The sequence below is a fragment of the Dipodomys merriami genome, unplaced genomic scaffold, assembly GCF_024711535.1.
Source record: "Dipodomys merriami isolate MVZ:Mamm:240054 unplaced genomic scaffold, mDipMer1.0.p SCAF_10, whole genome shotgun sequence".
Taxonomy (NCBI): Eukaryota; Metazoa; Chordata; class Mammalia; order Rodentia; family Heteromyidae; genus Dipodomys; species Dipodomys merriami.
Window position 1 is genome coordinate 11637272 of NW_027202271.1, and position 25179 is coordinate 11662450.

General features: G+C 42.6%; 1 protein-coding gene across 5 annotated transcripts in view; it reads left to right on the top strand.

Annotated features, from left to right (window-relative positions):
* Positions 1 to 25179, top strand: part of Pced1b (PC-esterase domain containing 1B) — an 88216-nt gene that overhangs the window by 23034 nt on the left and 40003 nt on the right. The window contains exons 2-3 of one of the 5 annotated variants that reach the window (XM_070039482.1): positions 1936 to 2006; positions 2643 to 2763. In XM_070039482.1, the coding sequence (XP_069895583.1) occupies positions 2717 to 2763 (47 nt within the window). In that variant the 5' untranslated portion in view covers positions 1936 to 2006; positions 2643 to 2716. Of the gene's footprint in view, positions 1 to 1935; positions 2007 to 2642; positions 2764 to 3766; positions 4136 to 25179 lie in introns of those variants that run through there. The other 4 variants (XM_070039473.1, XM_070039489.1, XM_070039545.1 and 1 more) reach the window with 4 other exon arrangements.

The following is a 25179-nucleotide window of genomic DNA, read 5'->3' on the forward strand; positions in this document are numbered from 1 at the left end:
CAGATCTCAGCCTCCTGAGTAGCTAGGATTACAGGCATGAGCTACCGGCGCCCGGCTATAGCTATCCTAAAATGAAGCAAAAAATGATGCAGGTACTAGTTGGGGATGGTCTGTAGCTCACTAGCTGTGTGACATGGGGCCTGTATGACCCTCCCACAGGTTTTCTCTATTGTCCAGTGGGCATAACAGTGGTACAGCCTCTCACCAGTGCTGTAAATATCAAATGCAAGAATGAATGGATGGTCAGGCACTGGTGGTTCATGCCTGTGATTCTACCTACTCAGGAGGCTGAGATCTGAGGATTGAGGTTAAAAGACACTGAGGAAAGTCCAAGAGACTCTTCTCTCCAATTAACCACTAAAAAGCTGGAAGTGGTGCTATGGCTCAAGGAGGTAGAGCACTAGTCTTCAGTTAAAAAGCTAATGGATAGTGCCCAGGCCCTGAGTTCAACCCCAAGTACTGGCAAATTAATTTAAAAAAAAAAAAAAAAGACAATGCTTAGCACTGTGCCTACAACCCAGTCAGCAATCAATAAATATGAACTGCCTATTATCATTTCCATTATCATACAAGCCAGTACATCATCTGAGTGCTGTGGTTAACTGGCCCTCAGCCAAATACCCACCTGCACTTCACACTGATGTACCAGGATAAGGATTAAAGGTAAATTGTGATAGGCCCTAGAGAAAACTTCCATGTTTCCAGCCCATTAGGGAAGTCAACTTCTACCAAATCTCTTCCACTTACTCTCAAATGATTCATTGGAGGGTGGAGACTGTAGGAAGACCACAGCTGGTGAAGGAAGAATCCCCGCCACTGCAGCTTCCCATGCAGTATCGACAGTCCGGGTACCATGTTAGACTTCATCACCCTGCCCATCTCCCTGCCTCTCCCCAAGGCCAGCTCACCTGCACCTTCCCAGTCCTCTGCTGTGGGGACCAGTGAGGAGACCTACCTTTGTACTTTGATTCCTGATTCATCTGATGGTGTTTAGGGGACTCTTAAGCTAAGGCCACTTACAGTGGACTCAGAGGTGGGTGACGGTGACTCATGCCGGTAATCCTAGCTACTCAGGAGGCCGAGATCTGAGAATCACAGTTCAAAGCCACATCAGGTGGAAAAGCCCAAGAGACTCTTAACTCCAACTAATCACCAAAAAGCCAGAAGTGGAGCTGTGACTCCGATGGTAGAGTGCTAGTCTCCACACAAAAGTGAGGAGAGGTATAAAATAGAGTGAGTCTATGACTACTTACAAAATAGGTACTGAATCAGAACTGAATCTAAAAATTTGTTGGTTACTACTCAAAACAGTCAATCCTAGATTTTTTGTGGGAAAATATTTCACTTCTTTATAAAGTAAGTTTTAGTAAAAAGTAACTTTTAAAATGTTCCTATAGTCAAATGCTGCTAGCTCATGCCTATAATCCTAGCTACTGAGATGTAAGCACATAGGTTCGAAGCCAGCCTGGGCAAGGAAAATCTGTGATACACTTCTTTCCAATTAACCAGTAAAAAAATCAGAAGTGAAGGTGTGGTTCAAGTGGTAGCATGCCAGCATTGGGCAGAAAAAGTGAAGCTACAGTACAAGGCCCTGAGTTCTAGCCCCAGTCACAACACAAAAATAAAAAGTGTTATTATAAGAATGAAAGTCACAGGGAAAGAATGAACAGAATGTCAATGACTAAAAGTGAAGGCATCTTTCAAATAACTCAAAAGTGAATTGATGGTTGAAATGACAAGGGCAGGTTGTGTTTCCTGCTCTCATCAATATGAGAAAGTCATTTCTAGATTTCTAGATCTTCCCATAGGAAAATGCAATATTCTCATGATGCAGTTTAGCCAAGTGTATAATATTTAACTGGAGAAAAAAAAAAACCTTTATATCAGAAAACTAAATGTGGAAGATAATGTAAACATCATCCTATCATTTTCCAGGGGAATGAACATGACAGATGAGTAAAGATCTCACCCAAAAGCCACCTGGCTGATGTGTGTTGAACCCAAAGGTAAGTCCAACTTGGACTCTAGTCTAGTGCTTTTTCTGCTTGGTGACAAGACTATATCCAGAAAGACGATGTCAAAATTAGGGCTGGGAAGGTGGCTCAGTGGTAGAGTGCTTGCCTTGCATGCATGAGGCCCTGGGTTCGATTCCTCAACACCACATAAGCGAAAAGAAAAATCAAGCCGGAAGTGGTGCTGTGGCTCAAGTGGTAGAGCGCTAGTCTTGAGCTGAAGAGCTGAGGGACAGCGCCCAGGCCCAGAGTTCAGGCCCCACGACCAGATCCAAAAAAAAAACTAGAGGAGGCTGGTGTTTTCTATTTTCTCTGTCTGAAGTCAAGAACTTTTTTTGTTATTATTGGATCCTTGGTCTTGAACTCAGGGCCTGGGTGTTGTTCCTGAGGATTTTGCTCAAGGCTAGTGCTCTACCATTTTGAGCCACAGCTCCACTTCCAGTTTTCTGATGGTTCATTGGAGATAAGAGTCTCATGGGCTTTCCAGTCCAGGCTGGCTTTGAACTGCAATCTTCTTAGCTTGCTGATTAGCTAGGATTACAGGTGAGAGTCACCAGTGCCCAGCTTCAAGAACTTTTTGATTAGATTATGTTCATTGCATTTTCTCACTGCATTTTTGTTTGTTTCTAGAATAAACTGAGCTAATCTTTGTGTGAAGATAACCAGGAAGGCAAGCTGCGTAGTGTGGAGGGAAAGGATACCATATGGGAAAAGTCTACACTTCTGACAGTTCCTACAGCTTGTCCTCAAGGTCAGGTGAATTCCTGAAGCATCAGCAAAAGCTATTTCTGATCCTGTATCTAGACATAGGGAATCTCCTTGACAGGAAGGGTTCCTTGGCACTCCATTCCTGAATTTCCAAGGCGGCCTTTACCTCCATGGCATTCACAGGCCTCAGTTCCCAGTTCTGCCTCTGTGGTAGTTTAAATGAGAAATGTCCTCATAGTTCAGCTTGAGAGTTGAAAAAACACTGGTATCCTCATAGTTTGGGAGTTTCAGGAAAGTATAGGAGGCAGAGCCTCACTGGAGGAAGTAGATTGCTAGGGGGTAGGTCTCTGATCCCTTCCTGTCTTTCTACTTCCTGGCCACCATGAGGAGAACAACTTTGTTCTACCATATCCTTCCACCATGATGCTTTGCCTCACCATGGGCCCCTTGGGCCATGCAACCACCTAACCATGGACTGAAACTAGAAACCAAAAGTAAATCTTTCCTCCTTAACATTGTTTCAGGTATTTGCCATAATGCCAGAAGGTTATGTAATACACTCTCCACCAATGTTGAAAAAAGAAAAAAAAATCCATTTTGTCAAAGCACGTTTCTTTTATTTTTGTCCAACATGTATTCTTTGTTTGTTTTGTACCAGTACTGGGGCTTGAATTCAATGCCTGATGCCCTTACTCAAGGTCTCTAGCTTTTTTGTTCAAGGCTGGCATTCTATCCCTTGAGGCATGCCTCCATTTCCAGCTTTTTTTGTGGTTAATTGGAGATACGAGTCTCATCAACTTTCATGACTTTGAACTGAGCTCTTCAGATATCAGACTCTTGAGTAGCTAGAATTAGAGTTGTGAGCCACCAGGGCCCAGCTCCCAATCTGTTTCTTCTCTGTCACTTTCTGCCTTTCATCCTGATAAAAATCACTTTTCTCCCCTTTGGGCAAACACAGTTGAGTGAGTCCCTGCTTTCTCTGTCTCTAGGTCACAGCTTGCTCTCTGTAATAACTTCTCCCATACCTGTTTCTCTCCATATGGTAGGAACTCACTCTGTACAGGAGACACTTGAATACCACGCAAGGTTCTTGAAGACTCTGAAGCATCTCCGTGTCTCCATGGCCTGGCCTGACTCAAGCACAGGAAGTGCCTAAGTCAGAGGAAGTGTCAGAGCTTAATTAACAGACACTGACAGATACAATGTCAAGTATGCATAAAGCAAGAATGTGTGCAACTCAGTCATTGAAAGGCTGTAAGCTTTAGCGCAAGCCAATGAAGTGCTCAAGCAGTGTGATTTTTTCATTAGGATGCTGTTCCATTAAACTGAGGCCACTTAAAGAGATCTGTGGACTTCTAGCTGGATGGGCTACTCCCATTTTGAAATGGCATCAAATAGAAATACAGTGAACCATGGTAAATTTCCTAAGCTCACTTCTGCCCTTCATTTAATGTATGTGTTAACGCTGCAAACTTTTCCATTTTCCTCATTAGAATTTGGAGGCTTTTTCTTCCTGCCCATCTTAAGGTTTTAATGTGTAGCTTATCACTTACTTGTTGAAATTACATCTCTGCTCTGTGTGTTTCCTGGAAGGCCATGAATGACAAGTCTAGTTGAATCTTCTAATTCTCTAATTTTCTTTTCATTTCTCACAGTCTTTCTTTTACCCCCCCCTCCTCCACCCCCTCTTTCTTTTTCTTTTGGTTGGTCTCAAGGCTTAGGTGCTGTCCCTGAGATCTTTGCTCAAAGTTAAGTTAACTCTTTACCACTTTGAGTCAGAGTGCCACTTTCAGTTTTCTGGTGCTTAATTGGAGATAAGAGTCTTAGAGTGTTTCCTGCCAGGTCTGGCTTCAAACTATGATCCTCAAATCTGAGCTTTCTAAGTAGCTAGGATTACAGGGGTGAGCTACCAGTGCCTGGCCCCCAGTGTTTCTTAACTTGTAGGTGTGTGTGTGTGTGTGTGTGTGTGTGTGTGTGTGTGTGTGTGTGTGTGTGTGTGTGTGTGTGTGTGTTGAAACTGAGGTTTGAACTCAGGACCTGGGTGCGTGTGTGTGTGTGTGTGTGTGTGTGTGTGTGTGTGTGTGTGTGTGTTGAAACTGAGGTTTGAACTCAGGACCTGGGTGCTTTAGCTTTTTTTGCTCAAGACTGACGTTCTACTATTTGAATCACAGCTCCACTTCTGGCTTTTTTTCTGGTTAACTGGAGTTTAGAGTCTCACAGATTTTCTCACCCAGGCTGGTTCAATCCTCAGATCTCAACCTCCTATGTACTGTCTTACCCAGCTCCCTACAGACATCTAGGGCTGAGTTGTTCAGAATTTAGGTTCTGTTGGTTCTTCATTCAGTTACTTGCTGGGTATGTTAAATGCTGACTCTGGCAGCAGTGTTCTGAATGTTGAGAAGACTGTACTAGATAAAAGTGTTTGTGGTATCACCTCATGAATTGACATTCCAATTAAGCAGGCAACCAATGATCAAATGACAATGTAATCAACACAGAATTAATATAGTGGTAAATGTGATGAAGGAAACATACGATTAATAATTTTAAATTTTAAAATTATTTTTAAATGTTTTTCTTTTTGTTTTGTTGGTGTTTCTTCTTTTTGTGTGTGTGTGTGTGTGTGTGTGTGTGTGTTTTCTGGTGGTACCTGAGCTTTGAACTCACAGTCTCAAGGTTGTTTAACTGGCTTACTTGTGAGACTGAAGATCTACCATTTGGGTCATGCCTCCAGTTCATCTTTTCACTAGTTAGTTTGGAGATAGGACTCTAGCAAACTTCTGTTTATATTGGACTTGAATCTGAATCCTCCAGATTTTAGCCTACTAAAGAGCTAGAATTACAGGTGTGAGCCACTGACACCCAGCTTAATAAACAAATTTCTTACAATTACAGTTTTAGCTATCTGACTTCTATGGATACATATTTCATACTATTAAAAAAATGATGTATCAAGTGCCAGTGGCTCATGCCTGTAATCTGAGCTACTCAGGAGGCTGAGAACTGAGGTAGTGGTTCAAAGCCAACCCGGGCAGGAAAATCCATGAGTCTCCCATCTCCAATTAAGCAACTAAAAAGCCAGAAGTGGAGCTGTGGCTCAGTTATAGGGTGCTAGCCTTAAGCAAAAAAGCTCAGAAATAGCATCCAGGCCCTGAGTTAAGCCCCAGACCAGTATACACAAAAATGATAATGTAGGGGCTGGGAAGGTGGCTCAGTGGTAGAGCGCTTGCCTTGCATGCCTGAGGCCCTGGGTTCGATTCCTCAGTGCCACATAAGCAAAAAGAAAAAAGCCGGAAGTGGTGCTGTGGCTCAAGTGGTAGAGTGCTAGCCTTGAGCTGAAGAGCTGAGGGACAGTGCCCAGACCCAGAGTTCAGGCCCCATGACCAGACCCAAAAAACAAACAAAAAAAAAAAATGATAATGTAAGTTAAATAAAATATATGGATATTTTATAAACATTTATTAGTTAGATAAAAGTAGAAAATCTCTTTTTTTAATCTTCTACTGACAATTCCCTTCCCCTTGATTTTTCTCCTCCAACACTAAGGCCCAAGGCTTCTTTCTTACTAGGCAGATGCTCAACCATGTGAGCCACTCTGCAAACCCCTTTGGAGTTTGGTTATTTTTGAGAGTCACACTTTATGTCTGAGTCTGGGCTTCAATCTTCCTGTTTGGTCTTCCCCATGTCACTGGGATGGCAGATACATCCAGACATTATGTCCCCTATAGCTTGGGATGATAGACAAGCACCATCATGCCCAGCCATTTGTCAGACTGGAGTCTCATGAACTTTCATTGCCTGGGCTGGCCCAGAACCACAGTGCCCCTATCTCTACGTTCTAAGTAGCTAAGATTACAGGCTTGAACACACTGTGGAGCCTAGCTTCCTTCACTTTGTGCTGGTAAGAAAGCTACTTCAGGGAGAGGCCCAGGATCCAAAACAAATCCCCAGAATTTCTCTAGCAAGGCTTCTGAAAGATTGAGCTTTTCTTGGCCATGGAGTGGAACAGAGAGGGGGCTGGAATGGTTCAAGACCATTCTTCCTTCCTGCCAGCTCCTCACAGACGCCAAGCCAGCAGGCAGAGAGAGGAGAGAACAATGAAGAGAATCCCAAAGTGAGAGGAAAAATGCAGCAGACATCCTCAGGACTCTTTATTCTCCATGGCTCTTCCCATGCTTGGAGTATAAGAGATTTTAAACTCCTACATCCAGATTCAATGAATATTGAGTCCATTCTTGTCACTGCTCATAATGAGTCCATATGATTACCAACAGCAAGCACTTTTGTAACTATTTCTTAGGGCAAATTATTACACATGGCTAGGCTGCCCCAGAGTATCTTCAAATGAAGCCACTGAAGTTCTGATTTTCCCAGTTCATTTCCTTAAGGCAATTCTTTCTTATTATATCAAGTACCCATGATTCTTTATTCCAAATTGAGGACAGGAGATGTCAGCTTTGATATTCTTCAGTGTCGATTGCACATTCATGAAAGATTCTCCTGCAAGTTCTGATTGGTGAATGTCTGATCAAGTGTTAGGAGTCAAACGATGTACCTATGGCTGGTCACTGATGGCTCACACTTGTAATCCTATCTACTCAGGAGGCTGAGATCTGAGGGTCACAGTTCAAGATAGTTTTGGTAAGAAAGAGGTTCTTATCTTCAATTAACCACCAGAAAACTGGAAGTGGAGCTATGGCTCAAAGTGATAGAGCACTACTAGCCTTTAGCACAAAAGCTTATGCCCTGAGTTCAAGCCCCACAAATGACAATATAAAGAAAAGAAAAAAAAATTGTCCCTACCATACCTGTATCCAGAGGCTGGAAATGTTGGTGAGGATCAAAGTCTCTCCCTATCTTCAGGCCATTGTCTTCCTTTCAGGCAGGTCCTTGGAGCTACCACAAGAAGAAAGGGATGGCAGCCTAAGGGGCCAAATTTAAGAGGGTAAATTAGAGTAAACTTGTTCAGGTCTTCCTTATTTTCCCAGAGAATGCAAAAGGCATCATTTGTCTAAGTTGGAGCACCAAGGAAGGCCATGGCAGGGCTCCAGACACCAGTATGGACGAGATCTCTTTCTCCCCTAAATATGTGGCAGAGGGGACACAGCACCAGTTTGTCCCAGGCTGGCAGTGACCCTGGGAGGAGAGGAAGCAGAGCCTCAGAGATGAAGAGGGAGAAGCTCTGGGATTCCTGCTTTAGCGCTGCAGACACCATGACACCTGACTTAACCTCCTACTCAAGAGCCAATTCCACAGAGATCTCTTCAGAGACAGTGTATTACAGAAGAGGAACTCGGAGGCTGAGCAATATAGGCCTACCCATTCAAGAGGTTGAGATCTGAGGACTGAGATTTGAAGCCAGCATAAACAGGAAAGTCTATAAAATTCTAATCTCCAGGGCTGGGAAGGTGACTCAGTGGTAGAGCGCTTGCCTTGCATGCATAAGGCCCTGGGTTCGATTCCCCAGCACCACATAAGCAAAAAGGAAAAAAAAGCCGGAAGTGGCACTGTGGCTCAAGTGGTAGAGCGCTAGCCTTGAGCTGAAGAGCTGAGGGACAGCACCCAGGCCCAGAGTTCAAGCCCCACGACCGGACCCCCCCAAAAAAAATTCTAATCTCCAATTAACCATCAGAAAACCAGGAATGGAGCTGGAGCTCTTGTTTTAGAGACCTAGCCTTGAGTGAACAAAGCTAAGCAAGAGTATAAGACCCTGAGTTTAAGTCCCAGAACTAGTGTGCATGCATACACACATATACGCACACTCACACACACACAAAGGAAACTGGAGGAAAGGAATACTTTCAGTCCTAAATCTTCTCTTACATACAGGTGATATTCCCAAACCAGAGCCGTTATTGCCAGTTACTTGCTCAATGTGCTCAGCAGAGCCATTTGTACTTTCTGGATCTCAGTTTTCTCATGTCACATGGGGCTAGGAGTAATCATTACTCCCCAGGGTTATATGAGGACAAAGTCACAACGTAAGAAACTGAAAACCGGGCTGGGAAGGTGGCTCAGTGGTAGAGCGCTTGCCTTGCATGCATGAGGCCCTGGGTTCAATTCCTCAGCACCACATAAGCAGAAAAAAAAAAAGCTCGAAGTGGCGCTGTGGCTCAAGTGGTAGAGCACTAGCCTTGAGCTGAAGAGCTGAGGGACAGCGCCCAGGCCCAGAGTTCAGGCCCACGACTGGATTCCCCCAAAAAAAGAAAAAGAAACTCAGATCTTAGCCTCCTGAGTGTCTAGGGTTACAGGCATGGGTCACCAGCATCCAGCTCACCCTGAAGGTTTTTATTCACTGCTTATTCCTGGTATTCAGATTCTGTTTGGAAAAATGTAGTTCCCAAATGTGAACCTGATGACTCTCTTCCCTGGGTCATTGCCCAGCCTGGATGAGTGACATTTTACTTCTTGCTGAACCAATTCATTAAACTGTAGTTTAATTCTTATTTTCTTGACCACTGGTAAGACTGTCTTTTCATGTATTTATTTGTCATTGACATTTTCTTAAGGTTTCCCTTACTTAACTTTAGCAGCAGAATAGAACCATATTGAGAATATGGCCGGGTGCTAATAGTTTATAACCATAATCTAACTACTTAGGAGGCTGAGATCTGAGGATCAAAGTTTAAAACCAGTCTATACAGACAAAAAATTTACAAACTCTTATCTCCAGTTAACCAGCAAAATACCAGACAGGAGGCATGGCTCAAGTGGTCAAGTACTAGCCATGAGCAAGAGCAAAAGGCCCGGATTCAAACCTCAGTGTTTGGACAGAAAAACAAAAAGCTGTGTGAAGACATGGGTTGTGGTTCAAACAGTAGAGCTCCTGCATAGCAAGCTTAAGACCCTAGTACCAACAACAACAACAAAGGATCTGTTTGAAGCTTGCATTTATTATTGTCACCCTATTATTTCCCTTTTTTTTTTTAAACTTTTCCTCTTTAAATTTCATGCTTCTGCTTAATCTATTGAGTTTAGAATGATTCAGAGCACAGAGTGTACCTTCCTTTGGAAGATTCCTTGGCGTTGCTTTTTTCATCCTTTGGATTCATCACGATTCACATCTGGAAATAAAAACCAAAATAGTCAGGCACCAGTGGCTCATGCTTGTTTTCCTAGCTACTCAGGAAGCTGAGATCTGAGGTCTTAGTTTGAAGCCAGCCTGGACAGGAAAGTCTATGAAACTCTTACCTTCAGTTAAGCACCAAAAAAAAAAAAAGCCAGAAGTGAGGTCTTCAGATCTTCAGATCTCAGCTTCTTGAGTAGGTAAGACTACAGGCATGAGCCACAGGTACCCAGAGCACTAGATAAAGTTCCGAGAATAATACTGGAAGGCCTAAATCTCTATGGTATGAAGATACTCAGGTATATCCTTCTTGGATACCTAATGAGGATTTCAAATCCAAGAAGAAGTTTATCTCAACTTTGATTGAGAATTACCTGTTAGCCTCCTGTGTCACCATTCAGGAAGAAGTCATTGGATGGGTCTGGGACATGCTGCTTTGATCATGAAAACATGACCTTTCATCTTTAGATCAAACTAGCATCTTTCTTTCAGGTGATCATTGACTGCGCCCTTCTCTGCTTAGCCGATAACAGACACACACACAGAGGTTGGTCCACCATGGAACTTTATTTCCCAGGCCATAGATGATGGTAAAACCTGAGGTCACATCACCAAAGGTTTGTGCTCTGCAGTTCAAATACCACAGGCTAGCATGAAAGAATATTCTGGGTGCTCTTTGTGGTTTGATTTATATGACCTCACATTTCAAAGAGAAATATATTTCTCCACCCACTAAATTCAATTGCTTTAGAAGTCTGATTTCCTTAAACTCTGGTGTGATACTTTGCTTCAATTGATCGTTGTTAGAACTGAAGGGTTATGGGGAGCCCATGGCTTCTGCCTGTAATCCTAGCTACTCAGGAGGCTAAGATCTGAGGATTGTGGTTTGAAGTCACTAGGCAGGAAGGTCAGTGAGACTCTTATCTCCAAAACTACTACAAAACCAGAAGTGAAGATGTGGCTCAAGTGGTAGAGCTCTAGTCTTGAGTTAAAAAGCTTAGGGAAAGTGCCCAGGTAGTGAGTTAAAGCCCCAGAACTGGTACAAAACAAAACAAAACAAAACCTAACATTTTAATAACATTAAATGTTTTTAATACAACATTTAGATTGTGATAATAGTAAGTCCAAGGATGTTATGAATCTCATGTTTCAAGGGCCTGTGCAGAGACACAAAAACATAGAAAGTACAATATCCCCCAACCCTGGAGCAGCTATCTTTCAAGGAAAACCAATATGTACAAGAAATATGTACAGCTTAGTTTTCAGGATGCTTCAAAACGTAACTGCCCAAGCCCAGCACCCAGTGCCAGTGGCTCATGCCTATAATCCTAGTTACTCAGAAGGCTGAGAATTGCAAATCATGATTCAGTAAGACTGGGAAGAAAAGAAAAGTCTGTGAGACTCTTCCAATTAGCTACCAAAAAGCCAGAGTGTAGATATGGTTCAAGTTGTAGAGTACAATCCTTGAGCAGAAAAAGCCAAGTGAGATTATAAAGACCTGATTTCAAATCCAAGGACTAGCACACATGCTGGTTTGCACACACACACACACACACACACACACACACACACACACACACACACACACACACACACACACACACACACACACACACACACACACAGCATCTATCAGCCTTTAATGAAAGGACATCTCTGTAGTACATCTTTCTATACATATTATTTATATTTTTTAAAAAATTATGATGGAGTATACATAACCTAAACTGTACAACCTCCATCTTTTTTTTTAAACTCAGTTATGGAACTTGAACTCTGGGCCTGGCCACTATCCCAGAGCTCTTCAGCTCAGGCTAGTGCTCTACCACTTGAGCCACAGCACCACTTCCGATTTTCTGGTGGTTAACTGGAGTCTTGTGGAGTTTTCTTCCCAGGATGGCTTTGACCATGATCCTCATATCTCAGCCTCCTGAGTAATTAGGATTACAGGTGTGAGCCACCAGCACCCAGCATCCTTTAGCTTCTTTTTTTTTTTTTTTTTTTTTTGGTCGGTGGTGGGGTTTGAACTCTGGGCCTGGGCGCTGTCCCTGCGCTCTTCAGCTCAAGGCCAGAACTCTACCACTTGAGCCACAGCGCCACTTCTGATTTTCTAGTGGTTTATTGGAGATAAGAGTCTCACCAACTTTCCTGCCCAAGCTGGCTTTGAACCGTGATCCTCAGATCTCAGCCTCCTGAGTAGCTAGGATTACAGGCGTGAGCCACCGGCGCCCGGCTTCCTTTAGCTTCTTAATTCAAGGTTGGTACTCTATCACTTGAATCCCCTGACCTATTTCCGATTTTTTGCTGATTAATTGGAGATAAGAGTCTGCCTGGGCTTTGAACTTCAATTCTCAGATCTAAGTCTCCTGGGTAGGTAGGATTACAGGTGTGAGCCACGGGCACCTGGCCCATCCTAACCTAAGCACACCATTCAGGGACTATGTTCACCTTGTTTCGCTGCCATCACCACTATCCATCCACAGAGCTCTTCCTTGCCAAACAAGCTCCACATACATTAAATAGTGACTCCTAATCCTTAGCAGCTGCTTCTTCATTTCCTGTCTCTATCAATTTGACTTCTGTCCTCAAATCAGTGGAGTCTTCCTGTATTTGCCCTATTATACTTGGCTAATTTCACCCCGCATAATGTCCTCAAGTCAATTTTTGTCTGTTTATTTGTTTTGATGGTACTGACATTTGAACTCAGGACCTCATGCTTGCTATTCAGGCACTATATAGCTGAGCAACACCCCCAGCCATTTTTAGCACTGTTTTGTTTTGTTTGTGTTCAGGCCTGTGTCTAGGCCATAAGCCTCCTAGGATACATTTTCTGTAATAGCTGGAATGAAAGGTGTATGTCACCAAGCCCACCTTCTTTCACTGGGATGGAGTCCTGTGAACTTTCTCTGTTCTGGCAGAATCTGGCACAATCCTCCCGATCTCATCCTCCTGAGAAGCTAGGATGACCAGCATACGCCCAACTATTGGTTGACAAGAGATCTGTCATGTATGCCTGGTCTGTCATGAACCAAAGCCCATCAGATCTCAGCCTCCTGAGTAGCTAGGTAGATTTTATTTTATTGAAAGTAATAATTTTTAAGTGTCTCAAAGGCAACCAATTATACTTATTCAAGCCGAAGTATCTCAGTTCCTTCGTAGAGCTTGTTAGATAGAAGCAGGTTCTGGTGATAAAGGAAGATGAGATGTCTTCTTATAAGTAATTATGGGAAGCTGGCATCATTTGCTTATTTGTTTATTTTGTTGGTCATAGGGCTTGAACTCAGGGCCTGGGCGCTATTCCTAAGCTCTTTTGCTGGAGGCTAGTGCTCTTCCAGGTTGAGCCAAAGCTCCACTTCTGGCTTTCTGGTGGTTAATTAGAGATAAGAGTCTCATGGACTTTCCTGCCCTGGTTGACTTTGAACAACAATCCTTAGTCTCAGCCTCCAGAGGATTACAGGTATAAGCCACCAGCATCTGGCTAAACTGACATTACTTATCGGTGGTCTAGACCCATCCGTGGCACAGAGAGCTCTCAAAAGCACCAGCATTGTCATTTCAACACTCGGAAGGCTGAAGATGAAAAATGGAGAGTCCAAAATCAGCTTAGCCTACATAACAAAACCCTTTCTCAAACAACAGGGAACAAAAGCAATCCCCCTTCCAGCCCTCAGAACTATTTGTGGAGGCCACCAGCTACTCTACAAGAGGGCCAGCGTCAGAGAAGGCAGCCACACTGACTCAGTGCTGCCAGCCCCTGCCCACACTCGATTACTGGTGTAGATTACCATCTGGCATGTGGTTTTCAGGGTAAGAATGGGAGATGCTGCCTTTCCTGTCACATGTTGCTATTATTTTGCTTAACATGCGTTCTGTGGCCACTGTTGCATCAAGCACAGCATAAAATCTGGAATTTTTTGATCCACTGGTTGTCTCTTCCTGGAAAGTTTCTGCCCATGGCTTCAAGGTGATTTCTTCATCTCCCCAGTGCCTTACACATAGTCTTGGTGGTTTAACATATGTGCTGGAGGTTTTTTATTGTTGTTGTTGTTATAAGTAAACATCTTTATAAGCAGCTTTATACAAATTTATGTACACTGTACTAAGTTCTTTGTGGTGTGCGTGTGCGTGTGCGTGTGTGTGTGTGTGTGTGTGTGTGTGTGTGTGTGTGTAAGTGTGAGTAGTTGGTGAGGTTTGAACCCAGGGCCTCAGCCTCCTCCTTGTCTTTTTCACTCAGGCTAGCACTTTACCACTTGAATCACACCTTTACTTTCTGCTTCTTGCTGATTAAGTAGAGATACAAGTCTCATTGACTTTCCTGCCTTGAGCTAGCTTTGAACCACAATCCTCAGATCTCAGCCTCCCAAGTAGCTAGGATTACAGGCATGAGTCACTGGCATCCAGCTTCAACCATTTATTTTCTGTATTATGTGATGACATGATTATTATATATCAGATGAAAGGGTCCTTTATCTCTTGCATCTTCATATAACCTTTTATATGTAAATTTTTTTTTTTTTTTTGGTCGGCCGTGGGACTTGAACTCTGGGCCTGGGCGCTGTCCCTCAGCTCTTCAGCTCAAGGCGAGCACTCTACCATTTGAGCTACAGCGCCACTTCCATATATGTAAATTATTTATGTGTACATAAAAAATATTTGTGTGCAGCAATGTGAGCCAATGTGTTAGTCTCTAGCCTTAAGTAATTACAGAAATTGGTTTGGGGCACCAAAGAAGAATAGCGCTTTTGGTTCATATCAATAAACATTTGTTCCTTTCAATTAGCTCACAAGAAGTCTGTATTAATAAAAATAGTTAAAAGTTTAAATGTATAAGGACTATAGAAAAAGCTCTGCTTTAATTCCATGATTTCAATTGGTACATTTCACTAGTGTTTTATTTCAAAACATAAATTAATTTTATATACATTTCTATTGTTAAATGACCTTCACAATGAAGATATTGTGCTGGGTCTACATATGTCATATTTCTGGAAACAAGAAAGTTTTATAATTAAATACTTGCAGACGTATGTATGCTCAGTGTGTGGAGCCTTGACATTGTACACCAATAATTATTTGTTCCCATTTGAGAGGTACACAGACTGTCAAAACACTTGAATTACTTCTAGGCCGCAAATAAATCTAGCAGAGCAAATGCTTTTTAGGCCACAGTTTGGCAGGAGATGACATCATTACTATGAGAGGAGGGAAAGTCTAGGTTTTGATCTGTTAAAAAAAAAAAAAAGAAATAGATTTTCTTATATTTAACTCACTTTTCCAGTTCCTACACTGTATAGTTTATTTCATTTTGAGACTTTGATTTCCAAAATGCATAAACAGGAAAATAAGTTATTTTGAAATGTAAATTTTATACTAAGAAGAAGATAGTACACAACTTTAAAATGATTTAATCTTGGTATGTATAAGGCTGAGGTTTTTTGGTTGGTTGGTTGTAGGGGTTTTTTTTTTTTGGGGGGGAGGAATGTGCTGGTACTAGGAGTTTGAACTCAGGGTCTGGACACTGACACTCTACTTCTTGAGCTACAGCTCTACTTCCAGCTTTTTTGGTGGTTAATTGGAGATAAGAGTCTCCCCAACTTTCCTGCCTGGGCTGGTTTTGAACCACAGTCCTCAGATCTCAGCCTCCCAAGTAGACATGATTATAGGCATGCACTACCAGCACCCAGCTGGAAGGGGGATTCTTGTTAGGACATGTGGGATATGAGCCAGCTCAGACAGTTGTCTTGAAATTTCCTTCTGGTGTTTCCAGTGCCTGGTACCTGGCACCTCTCGACTTCTGCTGCTCTCTCCTTTCCTTCCAGTGCTTCTGATATGGTACATTATAATTCTCTTCACCTCAGGAGTTTCATTCACTGCCTTTTTTCTATCTCGTTGTTTCTTATCCCTTTTCATCTCAAGTTCAAATTCCCCACAGAGCAGATGTGTTTTTCAGAGCCAAGGGCCTCTCTGGGAAGAATTTCCATGTCAGGTCTCTGAAATACCAGATGAGGCCTTGTAGAAAGCTTTATTAGAGCAGGTGGTCCTCCTTGGTCCAAATATTTCTGGCTAGGTTGGGCAGAATCACAAGGTTCAAAGGATGGAGAAGCACCTGTTTCAGGCACAAAGTCTAAGAGGTCCCAGCAGGGGGCAGTGTAGCCAGCAAGCATGGAACATGGCCCAGCCCTACAGTGTAGCATACATTCCTTGGACATGCTGGTTATCAAATGATGAGCCAACTGGGTCATCATGAGCCGAAGCTGATGTCTCCAAACAGTGCTTGCGAATTGTTCAGTTAATCTCACTGCCTAGAAAACCTTGTTAGGCCAATGTATAAAACGTTGTAGCAGGGGCTGGGAAGGTGGCTCAGTGGTAGAGCGCTTGCCTTGCATTCTCAAGGCCCTGGGTTTGATTCCTCAGCACCACATAAGCAAAAAGAAAAAACCGGAAGTGGTGCTGTGGCTCAAATGGTAGAGCGCTAGCCTTGAGCTGAAGAGCTGAGAGACAGCATCCAGGCCCAGAGTTCAGGCCCCAAGACCGGACCCAAAACAAAACAAAAACGTTGTAGCATTGCCCCTGGTGGCAATGCTATTGTCCCCCATCAGGCCTAGCCAAGATCAGTCACTGTGGACACCACTGAACACAAAACCGAGAGGAAGAGAGGCACTGGTGGCTCATGTCTGTAATCCTAGCTACACAGGAGGCTGAGATCTGAGGATCACGGTTCAAAGCCAGCTCTGGCAAGAAAGTCCTGAGACTCTTATCTCCAACTTGCCACCAAAAAGCCAGAACTTAAGCTTTGGCTTAAGTTTGTCGGGCTCTAGCCTTGAGTGGAAAAGCTCAGAGACAGAACCCAGGCCTTGAGTTCCCTGAACCAGCAAAAGAAAAAAGAAAAGAAAAAGAAAAAGGGAGAGGGAAGAATGACTAGAGGGAATAACATGAGTGCTTTACTCTCTGGGTCATTTCTAATGTCCTGGGAGGACTGACAGTTATCATACAGGGGCTTTCACTTGGCTTTTTTTATTTTTGCCCAAGGCCTACGCTCTACTCTACCACTGGATCTAAAATTCACTTCCAGCTTTTATGATGATTAATTGAAGATAAAAAGTCTCATAAAATTTTCTCTCTGGACTAGCTTTGAACCATGATCCTCATATCTCAGCCTCCTAAGTCGCTAGGATCACAAGCCAGCACCTAGCTTGGTTCATATTTTAAAGGTGAGGAGATTGGAATGAAAGTAGATGTCCTTGGTAGCAACATGACTGGGAAAGTCATCAATGTCAAATAACAATGGTGGAAACATTGCAATTTTCCTTTTCTTTATAAACATAACAACTAGCAACCAGTATGCATAATAAGTAGTAAACTGCTCCTTTCCTTTCCATTTTTGTGAACTCTCTTATTTGCATATGAACTCCTAAACAAGTGGGTTGAGCTGGAGCTTTGATTTATTTAAGTGGCTGTGCATCAACAGAGTTATAGGGATAAAAACATTGGATTAGTTAATTTTTATTTCTATGTGTACTTAAGCCTGACAGGCCGGAGCTTTGATCTTGTTTATCTGAACTAAAAATAAGAGCTAGTATTATTTTAATAGGACTTGCTGTTCTTCCTTCTCAAGTCCAAATGACTCCCTTGCTAAACCTTCTGAGACAGCCTGCCACCTGGCTATCATTCTGAATAATAAAGAGATGTTTGAATACCTGGAAAACATCCAACTGATTCTATCTCCATGTTCCTCCCGCCCCTGAACCCTCTCTCTCTCATACCCACACTAGGACTTAACTCAAAGCTGGGCTGGCACTTTATCACTTGAGCCACACTTCCACTTCTGGCTTTTTGGTAGTTAACTGGAGGTAAGAGTCTTGGAGACTTTCCTGCCCAAGCTAGCTTTTAACTGCAATCCTCAAATCTCAACTTCCTCAGTAGCTAGGATTACAGGTGTGAGCCGCCAGTGCCCAGCTTGTTTTCTTGTTTTTGTTTTAATGAACGTCTGTGTGTGTATGTGATGGTGAATGTTATATCACAGTATAGATAGATAGATAGATAGATAGATAGATAGATAGATAGATAGATAGATAGATAGATAGATAGTCATATATGCATATTTCTATGTATATACTCATATATGTATGTGTATGTATATACACACACATTGAAATAACTATTGAATACAAAGCTATCCAAACTCATTCTGCTAGAGAGTGACTAAGAGCCCTGTCTTGAAAAGAAACATTACATTTCTGATTATATCCTTTGGTACAAGCTCCCAGAATGAAATAACTACCATATATATATAACTCTGTACTCACAAGGAATTTTGCTAATTTAATAAACGAGGTTTCAATAATGTATTGATGTTTTCTAAAAAGAACATTGCTTTGCTCCTGCTAATAGTCATGTTCACAGAAATGTAATATCTTTCAACATTGTTAATATGCATTGCAACCAAGGTTCAAAAAATTCCATAATACATTTGAAATAAGCACAGAGTTTTAAGGTACATTTGTTTATAATCCTAGTTAAAAAGTGGATTTGGAGCCAGGAGCTGGGAGCTCACACCTGTAATCCTAGCTACTCAGGAGGTTGAGATCTAGGACCATGGTTCAAAGCTAGCCTGGGCAAGAAATTCCATGAGACTTTTATCTCCAATTAATCACCAAAAAGCCAGAAGTAGAGTTGTAGCTCAAAGTGGTAGAGTGTTAGCTTTGAGTTCAGGAACAGTGCCCAGGCCCTGAGTTCATGCCCCACAACTGAAACAAAAAAAATGAAGCCCAAAGATTCATGACTTATATTATCTAGTCTCATGACCTTGGCATTTTAGGCTGTCAAAAAAAAGGTATATCAGTGTCAGGAACAGCAAAATATGTTGTCACCATCAACTCTGTTTTATGTATTAATATCTATACTTAAGCCTTCTCACCTTATTGTTAGTGATACGATAGCTTCACTCACAAAGAAAAAATAACCAGGATTAAAACACTAATATATTACTTCACAACTAAGACTTTGGTTATCTCATAAGATAATGGAAAAATATTCACATATTGGACAGAAAAACAAACAGATTTTTCCCTTCTCTATGATTGTGTTCCTTGTAAATTTGTTGTAAGGCTTAAAGTTCTAAAACAGGAAAGTCTATCTCCAATTAGCCAGCACAAAGCTGAAAGGCTTGAGTGAAAAAGCTAAGGGACTGGGCTAAGGCCCTGAGTTCAAGCCCCCAGTACTGACACCAAAATAAAAAAGCTAAGAATTTTTTTCTAGAAATCTTACTTCCTTCATGTCTAGCTGGCCAAAACTGCTCTTCTGAAATCATCTCTAGCAAAGAAAATGAAATGTTCCCCATTGGGTTAGGATAATCAAACTGCAACACTTGAAAATGAAAGTGGAACTAGCTTTCCCTAAGGCCTATGGTTATGTGGAGAAGCATTGGTATTAGAAAACTTTTTAGAAGTGGCTAAGCAGGACTTGCTATCTGATAGGCAACCAAATGGATTAGTTGTCTCCGAACACTAGGCATTGTAGCACAGCACGCAGCAGTATGGGACCTTCAGTCCTCAGTCCCAGGGCTTGTTTGTTACTTCAGTGTCCTGGAGTTAAGTCATTCCTATGTCATAGAAGTGTCTTGCAGCTGAACACCTGTGACTCACGCCTGTAATCCTAGCTTCTCAGGAGGTGGAGAGCCAAGGATCATGATTCAAAGCCAGCGAAGGCAGGGAAGTCCATGTGACTCTTGTCTCCAATTAACTACCAAAAAGCCAGAAGTGGAGCTGCGGCTCAAGTGGGGTTTTTTGCTTTGTTTTGTTTTTGTCAGTCATGGGGCTTGAACTCAGGTGTTGGGCACTATAGCCAAGCTCTTTTGCTCTACCACTTTGAGCCACAGAGCCACTTCCAAAATCTCAAGTGGTAGAATGTAAGTCTTGAACAACACCATTCAAGGACAGCATCCAGACCCTGAATGTAAGACTTGGGCTTTGTACTCATTGATTGATAACTTGGGCATGGTGCCACCCTGGCTGTTTTCATTAGTTTGAATGGGAACCCAGGGAATCATGGGACGAAGAAGCATTTGAGAAAGAACTAAAGTATTATATGCAAAAGAAACACTATGATGGGCCACGTATTATCTGGTATATTTTATGTCCAACACTTTTTAATCCCCACTGTTTAGTCCCCCTTTCAATCAAAAACAAAGGCCTTTAGAGCCATCTCTGTAAGCAACACAAACAATTCCCCCACAATTTGTCCAGCTGCTCTTTACAAAGGAAAGCACTCCATTCTAGAACAGAGCTGCACACGCTCTCTCTCTCAGTCATATTTGTCATTAGCCCAATGTGCCTATTCCTTCAGACTTAGGGACAGCTGACTTCAATGTCTCCTCTCTTCCCAGAGAGGACCAGAGAGCCTATCTCTGTTGCCTATGAGACTGTATCTCATAGGATTTTTCAAAATCAATACCGTCTGTTGTCTCCCTCTTCATCAGCCTCCCCATTTTATCTGTCCATGGTCCATAGATCTGCAGTACTGGTTCAGGCAATGCCTCTGCCAAGGGTCTTCCCCAGGATGCCCAGTGGAAGATTCCATTCATTTAATGGGATCTCTGGCTGTTTCTTGTCTTTTTAAAGAAATAAATCTTGTTGTCCCTGCCAGACACAACTGACTAGCTATTATTTCCCAGTTTAAACATCACTCGTTTTTCCTAATTCTCTACTTTGTCTCTAATTTTATTTTCCAACACTTGAATCCACATCTGACAATATCTTTACTTACCATTTATTTGTTAGTTTATTTTTGGCATCGGTTCTGGGTCTTGAACTCAAGGCCTGGGCACTGTCCCTTAGCTTTTTTGCTCAAGGCTAATGCTCTACCACTTGATCTGCAGCTCCACTTCTGGCTTTAGACTTTCCTGCCTAGGCTGGCTTCAAACCCTGATCCTCAGATCTTATCTTGTTGAGTAACTAGGATTACAAGAGTGAGCCACCAGCGCCCAGCACTTTCCTTAAGTGCCTCCATTCCCAGACCTAGCCCCATCTTCAATGGGTTGAAATGCAGAAAGAGCTCTTGAATCCTCATGCTCTGAGAGCTAATTCCATTTTGCTTCTCCCTTTTCCTTCCCTTCCTTAAGTTTCCCCAGAGAACTAACACAATAGTGACCTCACATTCTCTGCTACCTCCTCTCTACTGAGTGATTTGGGATAACTGTCTTCTTATGGGCTGACTTACCAATATTAAATGTCCTATCTGTAGATACCGATAATGCTCCTGGATACTTTTTTCAAACTGATGATGCTTTCAAAGTTGATTCTGGCCAGGTGATGGCAGCTCATGCCTGTAATCCTAGCTACTCAAGAGGCTGAGATAGGAGTATCACAGTTCCAAGCCAGCCAGGGCAGGAAAAGACTAGGGATCCTTATCTCCAAATAACCACAAAAGCCACAAGTGGTGCTGTGGCTCAGGTGGTAGAGTGCTAGCCTGGAATGGAGAAAGATAAATGAGACCATAAAGTACACACACACACTCACACACACACACACACACACACACACACACATGCATACATGCATGCACACACACAGACAAGTTGATTCTAGGGCCTGCCACCACAAAAAGGAATAAAGGACAGGGAGTAGTATTCTAATAATTCAAGAATGAGGGATGACTTATGCCTTAACTATGAGCTTATTATAAAGGCAATACTCACTGTAGAAAATTTAGAAGGAAACGGGTTTTTTTCTAGAAGCATGAGCAACTGTCAGAAAAGATTAGAAGGCAAATGTTCTACCAATCAATAGACCCCCATACCGTACTCTTGGCACACAGACACTGTATATGGATCCCTAGCAGGCATAGACTGCCAGTGCTGGCAAATGTGGCAATTTATTATCAGTTGACTCTTACCAGAAACTAAAAATCCAAGATAGTTCCTGAAAGCAAAAGGAGTCAGGTTAATTCAAGAAATTGCTTGGCCAGGCATTGGTGGCTCCTGCCTATAATCCTAGCTACTCAGGAGGCTGAGATCAGAGAATCATGGTCAAAGGTAGCCTAGGCAGAAATGTCTATGAGACTCTTATCTACAATTAGCCAGCAAAAAGACAGAAGTAAAGGTATAGCTCACATGGTAGAGTGCCAGCCTGGAGCAAAATAGCTCAGGAACAGTGTCCAGGCCCTAAATTTAAGCCCCACTACTGGCGCACGCGCGCGTGCGCGCGCACACGCACACCACACACACACACACACACACACACACACACACACACACACACACACACGTTAGACATTAATCATGAGGGAAAAAACCCATACTGAAGGACCCTTCAAAATACTAAGTTCATAGAAAATAAAGACTGAGGAATTGTTCCAGATGGATTAAACCAAAGAATCTGGAAAACTGAATGCTACTTAGATCCTGGATTAAATTTGGAACCAGAAAGAGGACAATTCAAGAAATTTGAGCCAAGCACTGGTGGCTCATGCCTGTAATCCTAAGTACTGAGCAGACTAGGTTCTGAGGATCATGGTTCAAAGCCAGCCCTGGACGGAATAGTCCTTGAGACTCTATCTCAAATTAATCAGCAAAAAGTCAGAAGTGGAGATGTAGCTCAAGTGGTAGAGTGCCAACTTTGTAGGGGGAAAAAGTTGAGTTCAAGCCTCAGTTCCAGAAAAAAAAAAAAAAAAAAGGAAAGAATTTGAAGTATGTCTAACTATTAGTACCATTATATCAGATTTTTTTTAAATCACAGTAGCTGCTAATTCATAAAAGTTATAAAGTAAATGCTAATTGCGTATAAGATTTAAATAGTATAACAGCTCTAGAAAAAATAAAACAGGAAAATACTTAAAATTTAGAAATTCCGAAATTCAAGTTGGTGAAATTCCATACTTTAATCCTAGAAGGCTGAAATATGAGGACCGGACCACAGTTCAAAGCCAGCCTGGCAGGAAAGTCAGTGAGACTCTTTTCTCCAATTAACAATCTGGAGATGGAGGTGTGGTGCAAGTATTAAAGTGCTATGGGAAAAAATAACAAAAAAACAAAAAACAAAAAACCCTCAGGAACAGAGCCCAGGCTCTGAGTTCAAGCCCAGGACCAGCACACACACACACACACACACACACACACACACACACACACACACACACACACACACACACACACACACACACACACACACACACACACACACACACACACACACACACACACACACACACACACACACTGTTCTTATCAATTTGCTATACAAAATTCCAGTTCCACTCATATTAAGCCTGGTGATTTTTTCTCTCTGTTGACCTTCTTTAAGTAAGAGGAAAAAGGAAGAATGAACTACTAGCTGTATCCAAAACAAAGGAGAGCATCCATGCATAAAAAGAAAAACATAAGGAGGCATTAAGATGGGGTGAAACCATAGAGAATTACCCCGCTCTTTCTAATCAGAGATTTAGGATCCTAACACACAGTTCACCCCAAGAGATTGACAACAAGGAAAAATACAAACAGATGCAGAATCACAAGAAAAAAAATAGCTTAAATAAAAGCTTTCCATAGCTAAAGTTTGGACCCTTGGATTGTCTTTAGAAATAAATCTTTCCAACTCTTTTCTTTTTATTCTTTTTCTGGTGGTACTAGATTTTTGAACTTGGGACCTCATGCTTGTGAAACTGGAGCTCAGCCACTTGATCCAAGCCCCCAGTAATGCTGGTTATTTTGGAGATAGAGTCTAGTGACCTTTTCTACCCAGGCCAGCCTCAAACTGAGATCCTCTAGATCTCAACTTCCTGATTAGCTAGGATTACAGGCTTGAGCCACCAGCTCCCACTACTTTTGAAATATCCAGTATTATTTTTCCCTCTGAATTTTGGAGACAATTCTCCAGGTTCTCTCACATTTGTTCACATCTGAGAGTGAAGATGGCTCCAAGCCATTTGACCTGGACTCCAATCCTGCCTGTCTCCCTTAACAGTAACAGGCTAACTTGTTGGCTTGCCCTAGGGGGGGAGGGGGGGTGTGGGGAACCTCAGCTACCAGGGAAGTACTTGGCAGTTCTTTTCCTTTACTGATCACGTGTTATGTCTAGATTCAGGAAGTTTGATCCAGCCCATAATTTAGCATCTGAAGAGAATCAGGGTTTCATTTTGTTTGGTTTTTATTTCTCCTAAAGGTCAATGTTTCCTTTAATAGGAACAAGGCCAGCATGTGTTACAGCCACCAAATATAGTTGATTCTTTTTTTGGGGGGGGAGGGGGGAGTCCGGTCGTGGGGCCTGAACTCTGGGCCTGGGCGCTGTCCCTCAGTTCTTCAGTTCAAGAATAGTGCTTGAGCCACAGCACCACTTCCGGCTTTTTTTTTTTTCTTTTTGCTTATGTGGTGCTGAGGAATCAAACCCAGGGCCTCAGGTATGCAAGGCAAGCGCTCTACCACTGAGCCACCTTCCCAGCCCCTCTTTTATTTTTTTTAACCCAGAGTTTTAGATGGGCACGAGTGGCTCACACTTGTAATCCTACCTACTCAGGAGCTGAGATCTGAGGATCATAGTATGATGCCAGACTGGGAAAGAAAGAAAGTCTATGAGATTCTTATCTCCAATCAATCAGCAAAAAGACAAAAGTGGATCTGTGGCTCAAGTGGTAGAGTGCTAGCCTTGAGAGAAAAGGCCAAGAAAGAGCAAGAGAGAGAAAGAGAGAAGGAAGGAGAGAGGGAAAGAGGGAGGGAAGAAGGAGGAAAGAAGAAAGGAAGGAAGGAAGGAAGGAAGGAAAGAAGGAAGGAAGGAAGGAAGGAAGGAAGGAAGGAAGGAAGGAAGGAAGGAAGGAAGGAAGGAAGGAGGGAAGGGAGATTTTTTGGCATTTGATATATGTTAGCACCTTTGATTCTCAGGAAAGTGCCTCCCAGCCCACTTATAATCAGATTCTGTGTGTGTGTGTGTTTGTGTGTGTGTGTGTGTGTGTGTGTGTGTGTGTGTACACGCATGCGCGTGCACCTCCTTTCCCTCACAGGTGACACCAGCACCTCTCTGGGTCCCCACCACCTGCATTCCCTTCGCATCTTCCTACTTCCTCCTCCCACAGTAAGACTGGCTCTATGATCAGCATGTTTCTACAAGCTTGAAAAATTACATTCATTACATTCTTGCCTGGTTCTATTTTAGAAGTCGCTTTGGAAATCAGAACTTAACTTCTGTTTGGTTTGGTTCTAGCAGAAACCTATGCAGCAGGGAGAAGAAGGTTGAGAAGTAGGGAGGCGGGAAGGGATGGTGAGTCCACATGAGGAGGAGGAGGAGGAATGACTGGAGGAATGGCTCTGTCAGGCCTGCTCTAAGGAAGAGATGTGTTGCTAGGTTGCAATAGTGCAGAGAATGACAGTAGTACACGGGGTATCTTATCTTCTCTGTCCGAGCTGTG